The 26,132-nt window shown below is 35.2% G+C and overlaps 1 protein-coding gene across 9 annotated transcripts in view; it reads left to right on the top strand.

Moving 5' to 3' along the window:
* LOC149577301 (primase-helicase Twinkle, chloroplastic/mitochondrial-like) overlaps nucleotides 1-26,132 on the top strand; it is a 278,047-nt gene that overhangs the window by 155,747 nt on the left and 96,168 nt on the right. For all 9 annotated transcript variants that reach the window (XM_089823294.1, XM_089823338.1, XM_089823307.1 and 6 more), the window contains one exon: nucleotides 17,051-17,233. In XM_089823294.1, coding sequence (XP_089679420.1) covers nucleotides 17,051-17,233 — 183 coding nt within the window. The remainder of the gene's footprint in view (nucleotides 1-17,050; nucleotides 17,234-26,132) is intronic.

The following is a 26,132-nucleotide window of genomic DNA, read 5'->3' as shown; positions in this document are numbered from 1 at the left end:
TTAAAGTGCACTTGTATATTATTGTGAGAAAAGGTGGATCTTGTAGAAAGTGAAATTAAATATTATTCTCATTTCTTTAAGAAGGATGCCCACCTGTTGTAGCAAAAGAATAATGAGGGAGGGAAGCCTCATTGTTGGGAATCAAATGTGTTTCCATCTACTTTGCTTGTGGAGCCAAGGGTTTATGCAATTTGTGTTGATGTCAGTTTTGTACCACTACATAACATATAGCAATTGAATACTTGATATGGCATATCAAACACTCAATCCCTCTCTTGAAAAGTAAATACTCATGAAGAACATGAGAAAAACTCCAAGGTTCCTTACACTTGTGGATACTAACTCAGTTATATTAATGTGATTTGCTGTTTAATCACGTAGGCGGGCATACGTTGTTCTTTCAAGGATATTGGACTTTTGATGTGATGGTGATGAATCTAGCTTTGCAATGTATTCTAACACCAAATGATGTTGATGGTGATGATGATGGAGGGTATGTTTGCCAATGATGCTTCTCCTTTTCTAACTTTCTTCTTGAATGAACTCCAACTATTGAACTACTTGTTGCTTTACCTCTACTCCTATGAATGGAAAGATTAGCAAATGGACGGGGATCAAATATGATGAAAGCTTACTAGCGGCTCTATATCCATAGATGCAATGATTCAAGGGAAAAAAGACTAGATTACCACGCAAGGCTTCCTAACCAGTCGCTAGGATGCTAGTGATCTAGTTTATAGGTCCCTATCAACATCCACTAATATCACCATACAACTATCCATCTATTCTTACTCTTGCTTAACAACTTTCTTGAAATGAAATCTACTTTAACAACTTTAATGAAGTTTAACTCTAACTATTTGAAGTAGAAACCATGCAATAACACCAAGTGTTCTTAATCACCATGCAAGTCACAACAATGATAAAGAGAAGCAATTTTGGTATTATCTTAAGCGACAATTTTCTTCAACCCTTTACAAATGAGAGCAAATGGCCTTATATAGGGGCCAAAATTACAACCAACGGTAGAGATTAAGAGCCAAAATCAACGATTTAGATCAAATTCTAGAAACCCTAATTAGGGTTGCCACCCCATCGGCCAATGAGAAGACGCCACCTCATTAATGAACCAATGAAAAAAATGAAAAGTGGCAACCGATGAGAAGGCACCAAAATGGTAGCCAGTCAGAATCAGACACCTATCCTACCCAAGAAGAAAGGAGAATTTGCCACTTGGGCTTACATCAAATGATCATCTAATATAATTCTACCCTTTTTTTTCATCTCTTCAGCGAAGGCAATGAACTTGGCTAGCTTGTCGTTAATTTCTTTGATGGGAGGGCAAGGCGTGTGCTTCATCTTGAGCTCAGCTGAATTCATCATGTTGCTTGCTGCTTGTAGTGTCTTCGCATATTCTTTCCCAACTCATCCAATCTCGATCCAAACTCTGTCTCATTGACGTTCTCCTCTTTGATATCTTCAAAATCAAGTGCAACCCCAACATTGCTGATTATGGTTGAAATGGAAGTGTCAACGCTTGGGCTGTGCTGTGCAATCTCATTCCGTATCTCTTCAAGTATCCTTAATTTGATGGTCAAGGCAACATACGAAGACTCCACTGTACTCATTCCTCCTTCATCCACCAACTTGGTTCTCTCCAAATATCTCTCCAATAGCCCAATAAATGCTCGTAGCATGGGAATGACCAAGTCCTCGACTGAAAGGAAATCCTTCCACTCCCCTTCAAATGTTCTGAATTCGTCTCTAGTAGCCACCAATGAGCTGAATGTCGAGATAAAGGAAGGCAAGTAATTTCGCCCATCTTGAATTACATCATTGATCCAATCTCTGATTTCGTGTAGCTAAGCCAATATTTCTTCTATGTTGCTCCCGCTGTATTGTGGAAGGGCTACCTGATGCAACTGTTGGATAGGCTGGCAATCTCTCCAATACTTGTTTTCGGCCTCCAACTTTATAATCCTTTCATTTGCCTTCCTTAACCTTTCTCTAATTGAAACCATGCCTTCCTGGATCTCCTCACACTCCATGTCATCCGTGATTCTTCCCGAGTTATGCTCTACTATCTCATACTCCTGGGCTACAATCTCATCCATTGCCTTGCTAACCTTTGGAAAATAGCAATCTGAACTTTTCGGTGACCCTCATCATCACTCCTCATTACTTTTGCCACCATTTTTGCAATTTGTCTCTGTTTCTCACTATCTTCCTTTCCACTAACCCTTGAATATCTTCAATTGTTCGGGCAGTCACTACCTCGCCTCTTGGCATAAGCATTTGCCTTAACCATAGTAGTGCAGTGCATCTCCCCAAATCTGGATTCGGTTCGACTAGCAAAGCATCACCAATGGCCTCAGGTGCCTGGCTTATTTCCTCAATGTCAGTTGGCCTATCCTCTTCTTCACTAGTGACTGTCACATCATCTCCATGTTGGTTCTTCGAGAGAGGAGAGTATTCGGTGCTGTCACTGTAACCACTTGATTTCGCATCAAAGCTCACCTCTACCGCGACCCCTTGTCCACTTGTATTAACCTCTCGGCTCCTAGCCTCAATTATGCTCTCCCTTGACAGTGTTGCATTCTGTCTCTTTGCTGGAGGCCCCTGATGTTCTTTACTTTTCTCAACCTCCAAATTTCTCTTTTTGCTCTTAACTAGTCTTTGTTGTCGGCTATTGCCCCCACCTTTTTGTCCGATTGACTCTGGTGAACCTTTTTCTAGTTTCATCTTCTCATAAGTAAGGCGTACCTTCTGACTTTGTAATTGTCTTAACTTCTCACTGTACCATGACTTGGTGTGTAGATCAACTGTCCTTGTAATTGCCTCTAAGGAAGGATCCTGATGATCATTCCAATCCACTGGACCCAATTCTATTCCATCCACTGTATCATAATCTTCTCTTAGCACATTTTCATCATCTTCCAGTTGATTGGGAATATTAAGGCCTCTCCATTTGATTGCTCGCATCATGCCCACTGACAATCTTGAGAAAGATAACTTCCTCACATGAAAGTCATCCTGTGCATTGGCCCAAAATTCTTCTATAGTACAAATATGCTTAAATGTGTTTTCGTGAGATGCCTTGATAAGACCATTAGGATTGAATCCCCGTCTTGCTTTATACCATCCTAGATGATACCATTCTAACTCCTCCTCCACAGTTGCAAAGGCAATAGGATTGGGGCAAGTATCATTGCCTTTTCCAAATGAGAAGGTAATCTTTTTCTCACCTTTAAGTTTCATCATTTTGTCATAATGCTCAAGTTGCCTAGCCAACTCCATCAAAATTATCTTGATGGGTGGGTACCTTGGAAGTCTCTTGGGACAAATTGTACTTCCTACTACTCTAATATATGTGAATAGCGGAAATTGGATGAACCAACTCCCATACTTCTTAACTTTTGCCTCCGCTTCTGATGAGAGCCTCCTAGCAGGTGTCCCTTGTAATATCCTTACTGTGTTCATGGAAAAGGCGTCATAAAACATCTTATAATCTTTGGTGTTGTGCAAATGAAGGTGTAGATAGCACTCATCCACAAAACATTGCCCCGACCCATTGCTAATAACTTCTAAGGTCTGAAATCTAGGATGTTCATATAGTCTTGCAATTAGATAGAAAAGATAAGATCCCATGTAGAATTGCTTTTTGATTTTGTACCGTCTTAGGTTGCAACTCTAAATTTTCACTTATAATCCTAGCCCAATCAAGTTTTCTCTTTCCATTTTCAATCTCATCAATAAAATAGTACATCCAGTTCTCGAATTGCATACCTTGAGCCACACCCATGATTCAGCTGAGAAGCACAATAAGGTTGCCATATTCTGATTTGAAATTTGACCTAGTGAGCTTTGACAACTTGGTAACTCCCTTCTTGCCTTTCGTGTAACCAATTCTGCTTTAGATGAATGAAGTAGGCCTCCTGATTATCCTGAAAGAACTTGGTTGTTTGATCAATCATTACCACTGTCATGCCTTTATACTGGGGAATATTGAATACTTCTTTGACCACTTGTTCGTTGATGTTTGCCAACACTCTCTTCCTTTAATAAAAAATGATGGACTTAGTCACAATATCATACTGGGATGCACACTCCATTACCAATTTCGGACAAGGCAAGGTAGGAGGGAAAGCTGCCGTGTGTACAATTCCGTTCTTGTAGATCTTATTTGCCATGGGGGATTGTCCTTCCTTCAATCTATCCTTCAACTGTACCATGTTCACCGTGTCGATATTGGTATCACTTATTCGCCTCACTGTCGAGAAGAAGGTGGTTTTAGGTATCATGTTTTCCTTGGCTTTTTTTGGTATTTGTTCCCTTTGGGTTCTTGCATGCACTAACATCTACCATCCTAAACACTTATTTCAGCCCCTTCGTTCTAAATGATATGAACTACACTTATCAATCTCCAAACTTCTTTTTATCGATGTAATCTAGCTAATTTCTGCCTCTCCAAATCCTATCTCTACACTTATCAATCTCCAAGCTTCAATCCTTGGGGTGGGACTACCACTTATTTCTGCCTCTTTGTTACCTTAGGATGGACTACACTTATATCTCCCAACTTCAATTCTAGGGTGGCCTAGCTTATTTCTGCCTCTTCAAGTGTCCTATTATGAAATCTACACTTATATCTCCCAACTTCAGCTTATCAATGGAAATAATGAAGTGGTGGATGAAAAGTGCAATAAGAAGATAAGGAAAACAAACTAAGTAAAAACAAGGAATAATATCCACCTTGAACACCAATTTTCACCTCTAAAAATGAATGAGAATGTTACCTTAAATCTGCCTTTACCAATAATCCGGCCTCTTCAAGTTCAGATCAGATCTCAGAAATTTCAATCCTCCCAAAATATGATGCCCTAGCAAATGAATTGCTTGCAAAATCTGCCCTAAATCAGAATTTTGACCTCCCAAAAATTGCCCACACTTGCCAAAAATCAGACTTTAAATTGCTTTGCCCTTTCACGAAATAAAAATCGCCATAGCTGAAGAAAGAAAATCGTAGCCCCAAGAGGAAAAATCAGATCCCAAAATCGCTGCCAATCTCGCAAAAATCAGACTTGTCCTTTCAAATTCGACTTAGGGCAGAAATTGCCTAACTTACAAAAATCAGATCTGCTCCTTCAAATTCCACCTAGGGCAGAAATCGCCCATCCAAGGAAGAAGAAAATTGCTGACAAAATGCAAAATTTGGTACCCAAAAATCGCCTTAGCCAGAAATTCGCCTCTTTAGAAGAAAATCGCTCAATCTTGCAAGAGGAGGTGGAAAGAATGGATGAGGAAATAAGAGGGGGGAAACCCCTTCTTATATCCTCCAGTTGATCTCCTGAGTGGGCCGACCTGCTTGGAGGGAAACAAAAGATAAAATTAGACCCCCAAAAATGGCCCAGATTTAAATGAAACATTAATTGCCAGTTTGATCCAGAATTGCAAAATAGAAACAAGATAAGCCTAGGAATGTCAAAATTTTTATTTAATAACGTTTTTGTAATTAAGATATCATTAAAATTGAGTCTAGCAAGCCAAAATCAATTTTCAAGTCCAAATTACCAATTTTCTTTAACATTTCTAATATCTTCTAGGCAAAATTTCAACATAATTAACGAGATTTTGCAATTTAATCCAATTTCAATTTTGCAATACAATTTCAATTTTTGAACAAAATAAATCCTTTTCTTGGCAATCGAAATTAAAACTCTAAATCCAGTTTCACTATCAAAAATCCTTTTCATCGAAAAAAATTCAATATTTTCCAAAACGACTGTCTAACATATTTATTTTGAAAATGCTTAATCTCGTGCAATTATATCAAATTTTCAAAAGTCCATCTAAGTCCAAAATTTGCAAATTTGTCCTGCTAGATATTATTTTAACCATCAAAAAAATGTTGTTGAATTTTGCTTGGCCTAAGGACGAAATTACATGTTTTGGAAAATCAAGTTTCGCCTGGGTGAAAACAAACCAAATCAATTCCTAGCCCGAAGGCGTCCAAGGTGTAAAATTGTCAAAAAAACCTCTGGACAATTCCAAATATTGCTAAATCAACCAAAAAATTTTCAACACTGCGAAAATTGCCAAGGCTTGCCCGAAAAAGGTGGTCCTCAATTTTTTTGGTGCGATGGTGTGAAAACCTCACAACAATTTGCTACATTGATCTTTAGGAATCAACACTCCTATTGATTTGCGTAACTGAGGTGGTGAAAGATCCTCCAAAGGGTTGCAACTATTAGTGAAGACAAATTAGTCTCTTCATTGTGCCAAATTTATGGCCTAGGGCTAGATTTGCAATGTAAGATTGAAGAAATAAGTATGATATTAATTTTCAGATATAATGAAGTAGGGTTGGGATATTTGGATAATGATTCTGGAAGAGTTTGGAAGATTTTCTTATAGCTGTAGATGAATGGTGTCGCTTGTTGGGTGGATATTTTGCAACCGACAGTTTTGGGTAAAAATTCAGTTGCAAAATAGGATGACCAGCCACAGCATGTGAGACAGAGTCTCTCCTACCTTAAAGGGAAGGCTCCCCCTTCTCACTGTTCTTTGGTTCAACTCAAGGTAAGCAAGAAATTGAGAGATTTATAAAGAGGGTGTTACTATTATCCTTTCTTCTTAACTTTCAAGAAAGGATCCACTTATTCGTAAGGCGAATAATGGGCAAGGTGAATCTCTAATTACACTTCTATCACGAGCTGGAAACAGTGATATCGATAAATTTTAACTAACTCAAAGGCTAGCCAAAATGTACCAGTTTGGCTCTAAGTCCTGTTGTACTTCTATGTAGTAAAAGTTTTACAATTAGGGCACAAAGAGTCCTAAAAGTAAGAACAATCTAACTATTTTGCGAATTAAGGTGAAAATACAAGTTACAGACAAAGCTTCTAGCTATAGATTTTCACAATTGTTCCTGGTCAAAGCTCGGGATTCAATTGTTTCTTAACTCTTTTCTATCAATCACAAGATACAATATCAATGACAAAAGATAGTACGAATCAAAGGTAACTTGAATGAATTATAGACACAGCTTACAATTCACACAATTAACAATTTCACTTAATCAAAGTTAGGTCTCAAATGCTCCTTTGTATTCACTTTATTTGAAAATAGTGCTACACAAAGAAAGTTCTCCTGGCACAATTGCTCCAGAGCTCTCTTGTATAAAGATAATGATGATTTTACAATGAGGGGGGCACTCCTTTATATAGCCAAAGAAGTCGAGTAAAAGGGGGAGGAAAAAGTGGGAGCAACTCAACCAACTTTGACCAAGTCTAATTACAGAAACTAAAGGATTACACGCAATTGCACATACAACTCGCATTATATTGTTTACATACACATGTAACTCGCATTACATGTAATTACACTTTTTCATGTAATGCATCTTCTCCAACTACAAACATGAAAGAAGAAGAAAGAAGACGGAAGAGAAAAGAACAATTCTGAAAGGCCTTGTACTTGACGATGCAATACTAGATGATAACAGAATTGGGAGTTCTTGTACCTTGTACTGTTGCATTCACGTTGATAACCATAGTGTTGCATCTTTTGACAACCTCTAGCTCTCTTTGATGAATTGTCCATTATCATGTGGAAACTTGATGTAATCCATCTTTTCTGGCTCAAGTTGTCTTGAATTCTCCTTTGTAGATCAGCACAAATTAGAGTCTTTGACACTTTGAAAACCTTCTTGATGATGTTCAGATGTACACTTGAAACAACTTTCCATCAGCACCTTTAACTCCCCCCCCCCCTTTTTTTGTGAAGTAGAGTGCTTGGCGCATGGGAATGCGTGTATATGGAAATTACTGATTTTCAAAAAGTGACTTGGGCTTTCAAGATGTCACTGAACGGAAAATGGATTACATGTAAATGCACCATGCAACAAAAGGTGGAGGGTGAAATGAGATGCAAGTGTGAGTGAAAGATACACTTTACATGTATATGCGGATGAAGGCTAAGATGGAAAGCATGGAAAGATACGGAAACATGTATTTGCTCATGGAGGTGTGAATGCATATGGAGAGGAGAAAATTACATCTTTTTGACTTTACAAAAAGTGACTTTTAGTAAAAATTGGACCTTTTATATGCAATTACACGTAAGACATTTTGTGTAATCGTGTCGTGCAAATGGAAGCAAAAAATGAGATGGATGAAAATGGAAATGGAAAATGGGATTACATGCATGTGTGGATGGCGAATGGGATGAAAAACATGTAATCACATTTCATTGAGTGAGAGATGAAGTGTTGTGACATGGAAATGGAAAGTGAAGTGAAACGTGCTCAAGTTCTTGGGAAAGAACTTGCAATTTCTTCCAAATGGAGAAAAAACCGAAATGCAAACAAGCAAAGCATAAAAACAAACACAAAATAAACACATGCTTTTGGAAAAATACTCAAACATGTCAAGATGTAATGCACTCCCAAAGATGAAATTCGAATTTGGAACTTGGGGAAGAACCAAAGACATCAAAATGAAGAAGAAATTCATATTTAAAGAAGAAATGCACATTCTAAGGCAAAGATTTTCACAAATGGCATCCATCCAACGATTTCAAGCATCAAATCAGCAAGGATAAGCATGAATTAAAACACAAGAAAGAAGAAGTCCACTTACTTGATGAATAAGTGCCAAAAATGAAGGAAAAGATGCTCTTTCTTTGAATTTTTTTTCAAAAATTATGAGAATTTGTCAAATCTCCAAAATCCGAATGATAGAGGGCAGCAAACAAGGAGATTATTATGCAAGATCACATAACGTGCCCTAAATTAGCTCCTCATTGCCACATTTTAAAGATTGAATGTTCTTCAGCCATTTTTGTCAAAACGAGCAAAAAACGTGATCTTCAAAGTAAACTATTTTGATGATTTAACACTAAAATAATGATCCTCAACCAATGTAATCACTTAAAAAGGTAAAAACGACTTGATCTCATGCAACAACGTGATCAAACTTGGCAGATTTATAGATTTTTATGCAAAAAAAGTGCCTTAGCTTGAATTTTCAAACACGTTTTTGGGTGCAATAACTTGATTTTTGATGAGGGCAAAATGATCACCTCTCCAAAACATGATGAATGCAACTGATTTCATTCAAATCCATGGAGAAAATCAAAAGTTATGATCAAAATAGGAGGTTTTTGGAGCAAGAACATGTTTTCTTCACATAATAGGACATTTTTATGTTCATTACATATTTTAAAACATGTTGGAAGGCAAAAGAGGACCTTTTTGAGTCCAATGCATGTTTTAAAATATGTCTTGAGATATAATCTCACTTTTTGAAGCCCATTACATATTTTAAAATGTGCAAGTCTCCAAAATCTCATTTTTTGGACTCAGTTACATATTTTATAAACATATCTCACATTTTTCATGCACAAGCATGAAAACCCAACTTTTCGTGTCATTGCATCAAAAAGGTCCACTTCTACAAGCTTTGATGTAATGACTTGAAAAAGGTCCTTAAAATGAATTTTTATATGCATTAGCATGAAAAGTTTCCACTTTTCATAGTTTTTTACATGCATATGCACATAAAATGTCCACTTTTAGACTTTTAAGTTATGCATTTCACTTATTTTTATAAAAATGTCAACAATATGGGTCAAAAATAATATTTATGTATTATATTAATCAATATAAGTTATAAACATTAAGTTAAAGTGACATTTATATAAGTATTTGATTTAAAAATTAAAAATTTAAAAAGTAACTATATAGTTCTATAGTCACTTTAAGTGAAAAATTAAAAACTAACTCAACTTAAAATTATAACATAAAGTGCACTATAGTCACTTTAAGTTATAAATTTAAATGAAAGGTAACTTTAAAACATAACAAAAAGTGAGTAAAATGTTATACTTTCAAAAAGTGAATGTCAAAATGAAAATATAACATCATATTTTTAATTCGTGCTGTTGCACCTAAAATGTCCACTTTTGAGGCACTAAAATGACCATATCTTTTGACTGACAACTCCGATTGACCTCTAGGTTAGATCGAATCGAAGGGGAGATCGAAAGGCATGACATGAGCAAATTCAAAGGACTAAAAACAAGCAAACACAAACTCAAAAGAAACGAAAGGACTGTGAAGGCTTTAAAAATCAAGCAAAGGCTTGACAGAAAGCAAAACAAAAATGACTTGACGAAGGGCTTCAGTAAAACAACTTGATATTCGAATTGAAATGGATCAATCGATCAACATTAAGCAATTGAATATCAAATTCAAGCTTAGAGAGACACGAAACTAGCTTGGAAAAGTTTCGTGCTGTTACCAACATTTTGTGGTGACAAAATGTAGGACAACATCGCTGCTACAATGCCATTAATACATTGCCGTTGTTATAGTGTCATCGCTACAGTACCGTCGCTACAATGTTGCAGCTACAATACTGCTGCTACAATAACTCCAGATTTTTTGGGCAATTTTTAGGTTCTGATCTATATATATTTTGCATTGTTTTTTGACATTTGTAGGTATTTAGCAATCGGTTGTGAAAGCATTGTGATATGATGTATATCAGAATTGCATATCAAAAAGTTGTCATTTAAAGGGATTAGAATATCATTGAAGTGCATAGCAGACACTAGCCTAAGGCCTCATTGGTGTTGATGCATATTTTCTCATCATTAATCTATGCTTATACATTTCAAGTGAAAAATATAAAAACACTTGCATCTTCATTATTAGATATTTTGGAGTTTTTTGCAATTGTATCTGTTAAAGTTTGTCATTTAGAAAGATAGAGAATTTAGATCAGCAATATATTCCTTCTGTGCAATGAATTTGACAAAATTCTCAGGTCAGGAAATTAGAAAACTAATTTCAAAATTGCGAGGGATATTACACTATCTACTATTGGCCATATAAATGACAACAAGGAATTATAACAATGCTAGCTTTCTATGAACTGCCCACATCCTGGGAATCATTCATACAAGGGATATTGTTGGATCCAAACTTCCAAAATTAGATTGATTAAAAACTGAATGTATTCAAGCATAATCAATACTAACCACGAAATGGATTGGAATAAATAATTATTTTGATGTATAGATCCAAGTGTTGAACATAAACTCACAAAAGAAAGTGCAGCAAGAAAACTTAAAAAGAAATAGGGGAAGAGAGAGCAATAGACTTTAAATTAAAAGAAGAAGGGACATGTTTAAGGTACAATGCTATAGGTCTGACAGGTATGGACATCTTGCAGTAAAATGCTTGGAAAGACTCAAGAATCAAGCCTCACTAGCAGAAGTCAAGGATACAGAAAGAATGGTATTCTTTTCAGCTTTATCAAGTGAACTAATGACCAATAGAAATACTTGGGTCATTGATAGTTGAGAGTCCTGTAATGTCATTGGATTCAAAGAACAACTGGATTGTCTTGAAGAGAATTCAAATGAAGAAGTCACCATTGGAGATAACTCCACCTACCCTATGAAAGGAATCGAGACTTGTACAATTCAACTGAAATCCAGAGTTTCTCTACAACTAACTAAACTTGTTTCCATCTGAGCCCTTAAAGACAAAGCGTATCAAATCACCTTCTTGGATGTGAAAGTTCTTACCTCGCCTAGGAACTCAAACTTCAGGAATGCATATACAATAGGGTTCGTGATGGATGTTTGTACATACTTTGCAATGTTCAAACCCAAGCCTTAACTTACGATGTTTCCACTACAAATGAAATATGACAGAAGGTTAGGACATCTCACTTCTGTGCCCTACCTCCCATAGGAAAATCTGTTACAGGATTACCTTAATTAAGCCAAGAACATAATGAAATGTGTAAGGGTTGTGCCTTAGGTAAGAACTCTAAAGGGACATTTCATTGTAGTGAACACACATCCAAAAATGTACTTGAACTTATTCACAGTAATTTGTGTGGACCGATGATAGTACCCTCCATAGATTGATTTTTTACTATGTTTTGTTGATGAGTACTCTAGAAAAACTTGGATTTATTTTCTAAAACTTAAAGAATCATACTATCAAAATTTAAAGAATTTAAGGCCCTTGTTGAAAATATGACCAGGAAAAGAATCAAAACTCTAAGGTCAGATAATGAGGGAGAGTATATCTCTGAAAATTTTAAAGAAATTTCTAATACTACTGTGATTAAGAGGAAGTACATTGTTCCATATAACCCTCAACAAAACAGGGAGAATGAACAAAATCATAGTAGATGTTGCTAAAGCTATGATGCATGATCATAATCTTCATACCTCATTTTGTGCAGAAGCATCGAATACTGCTGTTTACATACATAATAGACGTCCTCATTCTATTCTTGACAAGATAAGTCTTGAAGAAGCTTTTACTGGAAACAAGCTTGACTTAAGTCAGTTAAGAATATTTGGTTGCCTAGTCTATACTCACATTCCTAAGGATAAAAGATCCAAACTACAGCCATTAGGAAAGAAAGGTATTTTTTTGGATATAGTGAATTATCCAAAGCCTATAAGGATATATGTTCTCGGTCTGAAAATAATTGAGCTTAGCAGAGATGTAACTTTTGAAGAAGACATCGCGTTCAAAATATCAAAAAACTTTACTGGGACAGATGAAAGCCTATAGGATATATGTTCTCGGTCCAAAAATAATTGAGCTTAGTAGAGATGTAACTTTTGAAGAAGACATCGCATTCAAAATATCAAAAAACTTTACTGGAACAGATGATGAGTCTCCTCAAGACATGGAAGAAGTTCCTGGCATTGAAGTTCAAAGGGATATACTTGTAGAAGATAATGAACCTATAAATTGTACTCCTGAACCTCATGAACTTGCTGCTAATAAGAAAAGATCACTCTAGGCAAGGAGGAAAAATGAAGCAGTAGAAAACTATACAGCACCAAAGGCTACATTTAGAGAAAGCAAGAAACTAAGTGTTTACTCAAACTATTTGGCTATTATGAGTGAACCCAATAAGTCCAAGCCTTCCAATGTTGATGAAGCACTAAAACACCAAGTTTGGAAGGATGCCATGATCAAATAGTCCCAATCCATTATGAAGAATGTTGTCTAGGACATTGTGCCTAGGCCTAAAGGAAAATCAGTTGGCTCATCCAGATAGCTATGTAATATCAAACATGCAGCAGATGGAAGTATTAAAAAACACAAAGCTAGAGTTGTTGCTAGAGGATTCTCCCAAAAGGCAGGAATTAATCATCACTGATTAATAATTAATAATTATTAGATAATTCACACACACTCACATACACATATACTTGAGTATTTGTACATACATACATATATACATACATACATAGACACACACACACACATTGTGTAACATTATTAATATCTAATATTTATTAATCAATGTCAAATCATTGATCAATACTCTATTACCTGAATAATCGATCATGTATCAAATGCTGCTATATATATATATATATATATATATATATATATGAACTTCATAACATAATTATCATGGATTGTATTCTGTGTTTTGGTTGACACTTCTCAAACAGGATTATCACTGTTAATGAAATGGTGCATATTATAATTGTTATGAATCGCAGCATTGGGATTATCAGGCATGTCCCATGTAGGGACATGTCTCTACATGGCTTGAGCCATGTAGAGATATATCTCTACGTGGGACATGCCTTCTCTCTCTATATAGACACCTTCAGATCTGCAGCACTTGGAGCACACAGATATAACAACAGTTTTATTACAAGTTGCAGCAATCTTCATTATTTGCATTTTATATTTAACAAACATTCAGAGATACTTGCAGGTTGGCACTCAATTATACTTGTTCAAATCTGCAAAAGAAATTTACATAAGTGATACCAACAAGGAGATTATATTAAGAGAGCAATTATGATATCAAGGAGCATATATATCAAATAAAATTGAAGAAGGTATTACAATCTGATCCTATTTTCCTAACACCAATAATATACTTCAATATTGTTCCTGTCAAGTCAAGCAATTAACCTAGAGCTGAACTCTTCACAAGAATTAATCAATCAATGATCTTGTGTTACGAGAACATGATGACACCAATCGTATGCTGCCTCCTCTAAATGCATACTAGAAAATTTAATAGCCTCTGTTTCCTTCATGGGTTAAGTGTCAGGAAGGTGTCTAACTTACGTATCCAAGCACGAGCAGTTTTCTTACCGCTGCCATCAAATGTAGGAAGGGTACATGCTTAAAATTTTTATAGGCATTGCCACTTCAATGTGATTGGCTTCCTCTTCATCACTACCATCAGCAAAAGTAGGCATCAAAGGCCTATCTAACGAGCAGGTGTGAACTCTTCTACCTCGTGGGGAACCAACTCTGCTACCACCAACATTATGACTCCGATGAGATCTTGTTGCACTTGACTGCTGAATAGCTACTGTAAGTTGATGAAGAACATTGGCCACCTGCTCCTCTCCTATTTGAATTCCTATTAGAGTATCTCTTACTTCCCTATCCTCATCCCGTGGTGGATTGTTATTCTTTTGGTCTCCCATACCTGCATCTTATCCTGAAGTAGAAGAAGAACCTCAAACCAGATACAGTTGTACCTTCAGGTACTTGTGGTGGTTCCATATATTGCATGGTTCCCTCCTATAATTCCTTAATTCTCTGTCATTTGGTTGCATCAATCTGTAATATACTAATAAGCCATCAGCTTTGATGCTCTAATACCACTATAATATCCCCTATTGGATTGAGACCTAGAATTTTACTTCTTTTTCTCTTCATGTAAATTTGTCATACATTTGGCATGATTAGGAATGTGAGGCTTCAATTTTAACATAGAAATAATGTCATAATTTGATCACAAATCGACTTAAAACGTATATGCACATGAAAGAGTTAAGGACAGAGATTGTACTAATGCTTGAGATTAAAATTGGAGATAAATTTTGACATACTTTCATAATCAAATTACATTGAATGTTTAGGAGTACTTTCTGACTTTAGTTCTGATCTGAATGCCAACCTTATAATACTCAGAATCTTCAGACTACTTGAAGCTGCCAAGAATAAAGTCCTAGAGATATCATGGTAAGAATGTCGAAGCTGCCATCAATTAGCAAGATTGATACTAGCAATAAAATAATGGAAATTTGGTTAGTCACACAGGCACAAACCCAAAGTTAGTAGATCCAAATCTGCTATGGCAGAAAGAAAGATTCCACAAAGCGAAAGTAGAAGTGGACCAAGTCATGAAAAAACAATGGTTGTGCTCTATTGGAAATGCAAAAACTTCAAACTTAAGTCTAATAAAAATATTACAAGGCAACTATTACAAATTACTGTACCCATCAAAATGGCAGATCTTTTGCAAATCATTTTACACTTAAGCACTGCAATTAGTACCACAGTAGAGATCCATTCAAGAGAAGGAAAAATGAGCCAAGAGAAGGGTAAAGATCTGATAGGGGAACTTGCCTTGCATGATGGCAAAGTAATAGATGATACGTTGTTGATGACAAATATGATTAAGAAACCTATTGTAGTGCATATGGAGATTCTCATGAAGAATCTAGTAAACACAATCCTAGATGGAAAAACCACAGTTAACCTATCATCTGACCACTAAATTTTTTATTGGTAGGTGTTGATCAACAAGGAATTAAAATGTTGGTCTCCTAATGACCTGAAGGCACTAATAGGAACTCAAGAGTTTCTCTATGTTTTGCTATTATTTCCTTACATAAAAAGGTATATGATGCATTGGAGTTGGGAATGCTTATTAGCAGCCAAAAGGTTAACCACAGTTGGAAGAACACAATATATATTGGAAACAAGGAAGAAAGTATGTAATAGAATGAAACTAGGTTGTGAGTGAGGAACCAACATGAAAAACTCATGTCCTGCAAGTGCAATAAACTTGTCTATGCCATCGAAATCTTGGGGCTTTGTTGTAATGAAATCTTCTATATGTAACCTTAATCCTGAGGGTTTGTTCGTTGTCAAATTGCCTTTTCTGTAGTCTGAATCTTGATGATCAATGCCTACAGTTTTCCAGTTTCTTTCATGTGATTATAAGGATATTATTTATCCTCAAAGCCCTATTCTCATCCAAATTAGGGTGCTGGCATAATCAATCTTTATCTTATCTATTCTTATTTTCCTCATACCTTGGAAGATGAATTTTACTTCTTCAGTTGTCTTCAGATCTGTACAATTTCTATTTATAATTAAGCCATGGAATGGTTGTTTCCGCAATAAGTCATCAAGATAGGAATTTTGGAAATATGGTCTCAAAAGTTGCCATTCAGTCGATACTTTGATAGCAACATCAAAATATGCATTTGATCATATGGTAACATAAGTCGGCATATTTGAGAGAGGAATTTATCACCAAACTATTTACATAGATTTCACTCTGAACTCAATATAACTAAAGACATATTTATTGCAGCTACGGAAAATTAACCAAAGAATGGAATGACTACTACAGTTACACTGTTTTCAGATTTGTTTTGACTACATATATAAAGGTATATACATTAACTGCATGCCGCATAGGTTGAATGCAATTAAGATTTCTTATTCGATCTGTATCTGTTCATTGATTACTAGAAATTTTGAGCTCTATGTCTGGAAAAGTAAAAGAGACAGGTTCAACATGTGAAGAAAATTTAAATTCATAAGCCTTACGTACATTGAAGTTCAATTATTTGGAGTACTTATACAGTTTCTCCTCATTAATGATTATGACATTCCGAATTTCAATGGCTTTGTTGGACTTGATTAGTGTAAAGCACATGATATTCTTGTTTGACGTTCGCATTATTAGTTAACATTTGCTTTATCTCAGGGTTTGTCTTATCTGTTTTAACTTTTATGCGATTCAGTTATTTGCAATTCAATTTATTTTATTCAAGTTAGACTTGAAGTTTGCAGTTACCATTTTCTGCTTTTCTAGATGCTATAGATTATGTGGTAATACACCTAAATGGAAAACAAAAGGACTTTTCCTAGGTACATATCTCTGTTAACATCAAAATAATTATTTATATGTTTGAGTAAACAAGGCTACATCTGGGATCTGGTATGCAGGTATTGATGCATTTGGGACCTCAAGCTTTGAAGGAGGTTATAAAAAATGCAGAGCTATATCCCATTCGTGGATTGTTGAGGTTCAGTTATTACTTTAATGAAATAAATTCTTACTATCAAAATTGCATGGATAATGAGCTTAGCATGTCAACCGGATGGGCCAACTTGGATAACTTATATCAAGTATGATTCTCCTTTTTCCTTCAGTTTTGGACAATTCATATTTTGATGGTTACCATTTTCTTAAAAATTATTTTTGTTGTTATTTTATTTGGCTATCTTGAATAAATTTGGAATGATACAGCTTGCAGTTCTTTCTCCAGAAATTAACATTAAAACGTAAGGCAAAAGTGTACAGTTTCAAAGGGCTTAAAGCTGAAATTTAGGGGGTTGCTTAATGGTGTATAGTTTAAACAACCTCGATGGCTTTGGAGCTTAACATGACACTGAGCTGTTCTGCACAAAGCATAAATGTCAGTCTAAAAATGACCCACTCATGAATGTACATCGAAAGCGATGGTTAATCATTGTTTAGATGAATAAGTTAAATATGTGAAAAGTGATTGCCATTGAGGACATAAATAAATGTCTTTTCATTATTACCATACAAATATTTTCGTACCTTAAAGATTAACTAAGATGTGTATTGACTCAAAACTCTTGTTTAACTATTTTCATTTGTCCTTGCACTATATGATTTTGATGGATTGCATTTTACTCAACGAATAGAGTTATCGTGTTTCGATTTGTAGAGAATATGAACCCTAGAGACCATCCTTGCTTTTGTGGGTGGCTCCGATGTTTGATATGGATTTTCATATCCTTATGTAAATTGCCTTGCTACTCTAGTTTGGTATTCTTGAGATTTTGTAGTTGATATTTACAGATGTTCTCTTAATCATTCCTCTTTTTTTCAAGAAAGAGTTTCAAGAAACTACAACTTTCAAACTTAACAAAAATGTCCTATTGCTACGGTAATATTGGTGGCTTGGGGGATGACGTAAGAACAACTCCAAAGATAGTAGTCTACTTTAATATTTTGTCGAATAAGTACGTGAACCCAAAGTCTCCTGCGATATTCCTGAATTAGGATTCAAGTCGAATAACCAGTAAGGTACAAAGTCTCATACTGCATACTCTTAAACTTAATAAAAATACTTAAAACTGAAGCCCAAAGTCTTCCGCTCCCAAGTAATTGCAGCCACTACTAACTATAACTATCCTTCCTTTTGAAGCACAAAGTCTTCAAACACCTGGATTGAATTATAACTCTGAATGCATTAGGTATCTTGATCCGGTGGATAATTTCAGTGAAAATTGAAGTGTCTTCAAATCTCTAGATTTTTGCACCATCAAAAAGATCTCAGCATCCTGATTCCAACGCAACTTGAATGGAGCAAAAAGGAGTTCGTTTGTGCAAGTTACGCTCAGTCAAAGTTTTGGTCAACAGGTAGACCAGAGGGCTAGATAAGAAGCGAAATCAAACCACCTCAAAAGTGGTCAACAATGGGTTTCAAATTAAAGATCTCGTCACAAGCTTTCTGACGACGTTCGTTTCGTCAAAAACATACTTCATATGTAAAAGTTATGGCAATTTGAATTTTGGAGGTAAAAAATATCATTTTGAATTCTGATGACATCATGATGATGTCATGGTGGCATTTACACATCATTGGCAAGTGGATGGAGGACTTGGGTCGGTGGGGGTCGAACTCCCAACCACCCTTCTACCAAAATAAGACTTTGTCGTTAGGCCACGCGGAGTATTCAAAATACATTTGTCAAACTTTCTATTTCAACCATGCATGCCGCCAAAGCCATTTGAAAACGTGCATCGGTGGGAGTTGAAACTTGGACCGACCGGGTCCTAAAATAACTAATTGCCACTGTGCCAAGCACGCGTTTTGAAATTTATATGGGTTAAAGCATGTTTATCCTGTGACTATCGACCGAGCCACCCTTAAAATAGGGATATATAGTTATTTTGTTAATTGTCTTTAACCTCAAATTCATGTAATACCAAAATTATTAAATGGCAAAGAGGTTAATGACGAAGCATGTATTGTTAATAGGCCTATTATTAAAATATTTTTGTTTTGGCCTAATTTAAGTAAATTTGTTGTATAAAAAGGGGGAGAGAGTGAGTGTTTTTCACTCATAATTTTCAAGAGTCTTTTTGGAGGAGAATTTTGGCCAAGTATTCTTGGAGGCAGATTTTATTCTCTTCAAGTGATGATTTATTGAAATAGGCATTGTGACAGAGAGGTCTTGTAAGGAGATTTGTGTACCATTCTTGTATCTCGGAGTCTTATTGCTGCCGAAGTGCTTGAAGGATTGGTCTTGGAGCTTTGTAATTGATTTCTGGAGATTAATCGGATCGGTCGTACTATATTGGAGCCGACCCAGAGACGTAGTCACATTTGTGGCGAACTTTGAAATCAAACTGTGTTTGCACCTTCTTATCTTCTTCTCTCTCAATTTTGTTTCTCACCTTAAGTTTTGATGCATAATTTCATTTATGTATAAATGTATTAAGACTTGCGCTGAGTTGTATTCTTATTTCAATATCCAATACTGCAATTAGTCTAGATCCGTCCATCAGATCACATCTCAAAGTCTATGCAATTGAATTCAAATCCCTCTTGAACAAAGCAACAAAACTCACAATCAACTCAAGTAAATGTTATTTGATAACAATTTGGATTCACACAAAGTCTCGGAACAACTTGCCTCTTTTATTGAAAGCAATCTGTTTTGTATCCAAGCACAAAGTCTTAGAGTGCACATACAAACTGATAAAGTTTTGTTGCATTGCCAAAAAATGAAAATTAAAATGAGCACCTTCCTATATTTATAGGTGAGGGGATGAGAGAGAAAGGTAGGAGAAACCCAACTAACTTTGATCTACTCCCTCACTAACTTTGACTTACTCAAACTGCAAGTCCTGACATACTTGCAATCTGATAACATGTTACAGCTTTGAATGTGACACTATTGCATGCAATTACAACTTTTTACACAATTACATGTAATTTGTGAACACAACTACATCCATTTATAAAGCATGCGGAAATGACTAAGTGTCAGACAAGACACAACTTTTAGTACATCATCCTGTGTATGGTCTTCATGCCGCTACATGATGCTTTGTCTTTGAAATGTTATGGTTTCTTGAAAACATCACAAACTGGAATAGGACTCTACTCGTAGGCTACAATATGGATTTTACTGAAAACACTATATTGATGGCATCAGCAAGTCGCTTGCTTGAAATCAGTCTTGAAAGCCTTCTATGCTGTTGTCATTCCATTCTTCACCTCCTCGCATGAGCACAAGGAGATTTCTCTCTTGTAAGTGGGGTTTCTAGGTCGAATTACATGTCATTTTGGAAAGCACTTTCTGCCCATTATGTACTCTTCAAAACAAAGAACAAATACTAACAAAATCATATCTCTTTGGAGAACCAAAGTGCGAAGAAAAACAAGTCTGAATTTTGAAGAAAACCCCCAAATTTTTTCTGTTTCAAATCTAGGGAAAGATCTCCAAATGTAGGCTAAATTGGAAACAGGATCTTGACCAAATTCTGTCAACAATCGATGCATTTTGAGTCCTCCATAGTCTCTTGACGAATGGCCAAGTATTGAAACTCAAGTGCATAAGAATAACAACCTCCAAGGCTCATTCAAAGACCAAATTCAGGTTTTGAGTTTGTTGTTACAAGCTGACTTGCAATGAAGGCAAAAAATGATGTCAATGGAGGATAACATAGTTTTCCTTTGATAATGCAAGCTTGAAAATAATCAATCTTCCCTAGGTTGGGCTTTCCTAGCAATGCTCCAACTCAGAACGATTCTTTTCTTTCAAAAGCGACTTGCTTCTGCCCCAATTGGGCTTCGAAAATAATGCTGCAAGCATAAACATACACCAAAACTGTCAAATTCTCAAGTACTTTGGATTTTTTGAGTCAATTTGCAAGGCAATATTTAGGCAATGTTTGAGATTGAGAGTGGACTTCGAAAGTCTGATGCTATTATATAAAACACAACTCCACATTCAAATGCTTCTATAGATGAGGAGACGTTAGGTATTTGGTGTCCTCTTTGAAGGTGTTTTAGATTTTGTAGGAGGGACAAAACATATAGTTGAGTTTTAGTAGCCCCATAATGTATTTAAAAATCTTCATTGAAGGGCAGCTTACTCGAACTTTAATGTTAGCCTTATAATAGTAGTGTGGAGCTCGGAAAGCCACCCTGGCCATCAGGTCAACTATCTATAATCAACTCGACTGCCGGGGACCTACTAGTAGATAAAATTTATGCTCTAGAAGACTGCACCCTACCATAGCCCTACAAGACTTTATAGAAAGTAATGCAATTAGGAAAAACATACTTCATAACAAAAAATGATGTTATTGTAAGAGGTCGTGTTTTTTCATAACGCTCTACAAGTCATTTTAAGTTTAAAAATAATGATTGTCGTTGGGCTTTAGAAGGCTGACTACAAGCACAAATATGTTTTTAATCTTATAATGAATTGTTGCGTCGAGGCTTTAAAAATAACGACTTAGAGCCAAAGGTGGGTTATAAAAATCATTTGCAATCCCATTTGAGTAGAAAAGGTATGTAATTGGGCTCTAAAAGCCTAATTACATATATAACATTTTTATTAAAATCTTTTTTTTACCTTTAAAAGTATTACTTCAAATGTAATGTTGGACTTTCATTTTTCAATTACAAGTGTATGCTTCTCAAAAAAAGTTGTAATGACTCACAAAAAGCCGAAGTTCATGGCTTAAGAGGTCTTTGGTGGACTTCTGATTCTGTATTGCAGGCTTTTAAAAAAGAACGATGACTTGCAGTCTGGTTTTAAAACCCCACTTTTCTTTATTATCTCTTATTATATAGCTCAAAATCAAACCTGTGATAGCTCAAAATAATCAGGATTCAAAAAGCAAGAAATCTAGGACAGAAAGAAAACAAAACAATCAAGGACTTGAAAATTACCAAAACAATTTCGTACTTGCAATCAGGAAATAAAAAACAATTGGGAAGCAATATCAATGAATGTGACTTGTTTTGCAATCTTAAATGATGTTGCAAAACAACTCTTGTTTACAAAGATTTGGGATATTCCAAATGCCATTGCCATTGGAAAAAATCTCAACAATTGGGAAGCAATATCAATGAATGCAATTCCTTTTGCAATCTTAAATGATGTTGCAAAACAACTCTTTCTTACAAGGATTTGGGATATTCCAATTGCCATTGCCATTGGAAAAATTCTCATAAAGCCGCATCCAAACCAATTTCAAAATGGTCTTTTCCTTTCAAAACAAAAAAAGGTCCTCTCCAAACTATGTCAAGAAAAACCAACAAACTAGAGCCCAAGGCCACAAAAAATGAAATTAACCAAAGTCTTGAAAAAAATACAAAGCCATTTATATCCACAAATACTAGTTTAGAAAACCTGGCTACAAACTCCTACCTCATGTTAACAAATACATCATCACCTCATAATATTCCTTCTAATGTCCATTGATTGCTTGGGAAAAAATTATATTGTTTCGGCCAAACCTTTCATTTAGTTTGTCAAGCACAAGCGCCATAGATGTTGAGTTTAGAAGATCGTTTTCTTCAAATGTAATAACATTGCCATCGTATTGATGTGTTCCAAATACAGATTTGAATGACTTATAAATATGAGAGGAGACATGTCTCTATGGTTAATCATCATTAAATAATATTATTAACAATAACACACACACACATATATATATATTGTATAATATAGCTATATATATATATATATAAGTAGATAGAAGAGTATTTTCTAAATGATGATTTACGAATAGCCATAAAAGATTTATCTCCACTTCAATTCAATCTAACTGAAGATAGAACCTTAACACTGCCTCTTAGCCAAGGAGGATTGTTATAGAATACATTATGCTTTCAAGTATATGGAGATATATCATCTCAGTATGATATTCCTGGAATGACATATTTAAGGATATCAATATCTATTGTAATAATCCCAATAGGTTATAACTTCTTCAAACACCAAAAATCTTTATACTTCAGTTGTTTGACATTTCGTCAAACACTTTGCATACAAGGGGTCATATGATTGATATAACTTTTCAGATTGCTGCAGTGATTCCTGTTTGGATTTGCCTCAAAGAGAATGCTTACAAAAGACTCCAAATTGTCTAAACAATAACCTAACATAAATATGCAACTAATTTTGGCAATAGTGAATGCATATATGAGTTCTAACCATGAAAATGATCACCTACAGCCAACTGGTATTTTAACAAACAATTGGTATGCAAGCTAACTGGCTGATAAGAAATGATATATTAATGCTCAAAGACAACTATTAATGACCAACAATTGTATCTCCTTATTTGAGAATGAGTATCCAATACAATATTCCTACTAAGTTAGCCAAGACTCTTGGCATTTACAAAGATATCAAAATATGACGATTGCTGATAAAGTAATATGCACCTACAGCTGCCAATGAAAACTAATGCAATACTAAATGTCTAACTTCAGTACTCTCCTACAGCAGTACGCTAATCACATGCATGATTAAATACAACTAAAGCCATGGATTGCTGATACCATTGTGAGAAATGTAAAAATGAATGATATATCAACACTCTATAGTGAAAGGCAACTATGAAAATACATCGAACCTGGCATATGAAGTTGCCTTAGAGAATAGATGTATTGCAATACCACTGAACAAAAAATAACCTTCTCAAGTGCTCAAGTTGTGCCTCTCTAGCTGCCGCCCTTGATTGTAGATGGCTGTAATAATTTTCTTTGCTTTTTTGAATTTGCTTTTTCGGATTGCTTTTTTCGGACTGCTTTTTCGGATTGCTTTTTCGGTTCTGCTTTTTCGGCTTGCTTTTTCGGTTCTGCTTTTTCGGCCTGCTTTTTTCGGACTGCTTTTTCGGCCTGCTTTTTTCGGACTGCTTTTTCGGCTTGTTTTTTCGAACTACTTTTTCGGCCTGCTTTTTCTGAACTGCTTTTTCGGACTGCTTTTTGTACCCAAATATTTTTTCTCAATGTAGCACAAATAGAAGACTGAAGTATCTTCCTCCCAGCTGCAATAATTCAAGTGATATTTCACACCCTCAAAATTGCGTACCAATTGAGAGTTTTCGTTCTCAATGGCCAGTTGTGACTATTGTAGAAACCCTAGGCTCCACAATGCACATCAACAAACATCAACATCAACAACAACAAATCTGGATGATTAGAATGAAGCCCGAGGTGCCTATTTATTCTTTTTCCTCCACTTTCTCCAGAAGCTTCTAGAACATTATTTTATTTTATCTATTGACTTTATAAAATATTTTATAATTCAAGTCACTTTATTAAATTAATTAAATATAAAGTTACCTTTTAATATTTATTTATTTGATAACTTTATAAATAATTAACTTAATACCACTTATTTATTTAATTAAAATAATTAATTAGTCATCCTCATAAAATATTCATTATTTTGGACAACTTAATTAATTAAATTAATTAAATCAAATTGCCTCCAAAATGGGGACATGACATCTATCCATCAATTTAGATGTTATCTTTCAACATAATCCGAAGCATGATTCAACAACAAGAAATGTCAATCATATGATATTCATTAAACTTATATTCTTTTGGTATGTGCACTGGCATCAAATCCTTGTTGCCCACCAAAATCAAAAAAGTTAAATCTTGGGAAGATGTGTGTTATCTGATCTCCGACACTTTGGGACAACTGAATGTAGTCTATTAGATAACAGTTATGATATCAAGGAAAACCACTTAATGTAGTCCATCATGACAAGTATCATGATCGCCGACACACTCCGAGACATCAAGTTAATCTAGTCTATCGTGATATGTTTATTATTATGATCTCCGACACATTTCGAGACAAAATTTAATGTAGTCTATCATAATAATAGAACAAGAACATAAAATATAGTAACATTAATGTTACGAATTGATGAGAGGAACTATCACAACATATATAGTAATATATACAGTCCGGTCAGCGCATGATCATTAAGTATCGAATAGCACGCGATATCAGTATGTAAAGTAAATCAAACATATACATATATGTATGGATATGTATTTGCATATGCATGTATATATATATATATATATATATATATATATATATATATATACATACGTATATGCATGTTCCATATACTGATATCAGATCCAACCAAAGCTCCATATACTGATATTAGATCCAACCGAAGCTATTACTTTAACACCCCCTCTTAGCGAGGGAGGATATGATTAATATCTTAATCTTAATTATCTCATATTCGTCTTTGCATAAAAATGCTTATACACAATTTTATCCCTTTTAAGAATATATACTATCTTATTTTTGGCACATTCCGGGACACATAGTCGATTAGATAGTCTATCTTGATCTCATGATTTTTGGCTCAATCCGATACTATCATGATTTACTTATTGTCATGACTTCTAGTATAGTTTGGGACAACAAGTTAATGTAGTCTATCATGACAATGGATCAAGAGTACAGCATAATAACCACAGTATCATGATTTCTGACTCATTCTAGGACAACAATTTAGTGTAGTCGATCATGATACATTTTCTTAACATGATTGGTGACACATTCCAGGACAACAGCTTAATGAAGTGTATCATGATAACATTGTCAAGCTTTTTCTCAAAATGTCACCTTACAAGAGCGACCTCACACATATATCAAATGAAAGATCAGATTCGTCACCATTCATGACATAAATCACAACATCATCATGTAGTAACTCACATGATATCCACCATGAATCAAGTTAGAGGGTGGACCTACTATAGCTGCTCGTAGAGGGTGGAACAAGGGTTTTCACTTCAAACTTCTCTCTCAAGGAATTTCACTTCAAACTTTTCTTTCATAGGGAACTCATTAACAAGGAATTGCACCTCGTAATTCTCCCTTAGAACAAAAGATCTTGGGAAGTCAGGTGCTCTAGTTACTCCCTTAAAAGCTCTCTTCGCCCAAGGATGCCTATCAGACTCCTTATGAATTT

The sequence above is a fragment of the Cupressus sempervirens genome, chromosome 1 (genome assembly GCF_028749045.1).
Source record: "Cupressus sempervirens isolate cs-2001-9-10 chromosome 1, ASM2874904v1, whole genome shotgun sequence".
NCBI classification, from domain to species: domain Eukaryota; kingdom Viridiplantae; phylum Streptophyta; class Pinopsida; order Cupressales; family Cupressaceae; genus Cupressus; species Cupressus sempervirens.
This window is presented reverse-complemented; position numbering and strand designations above follow the sequence as displayed.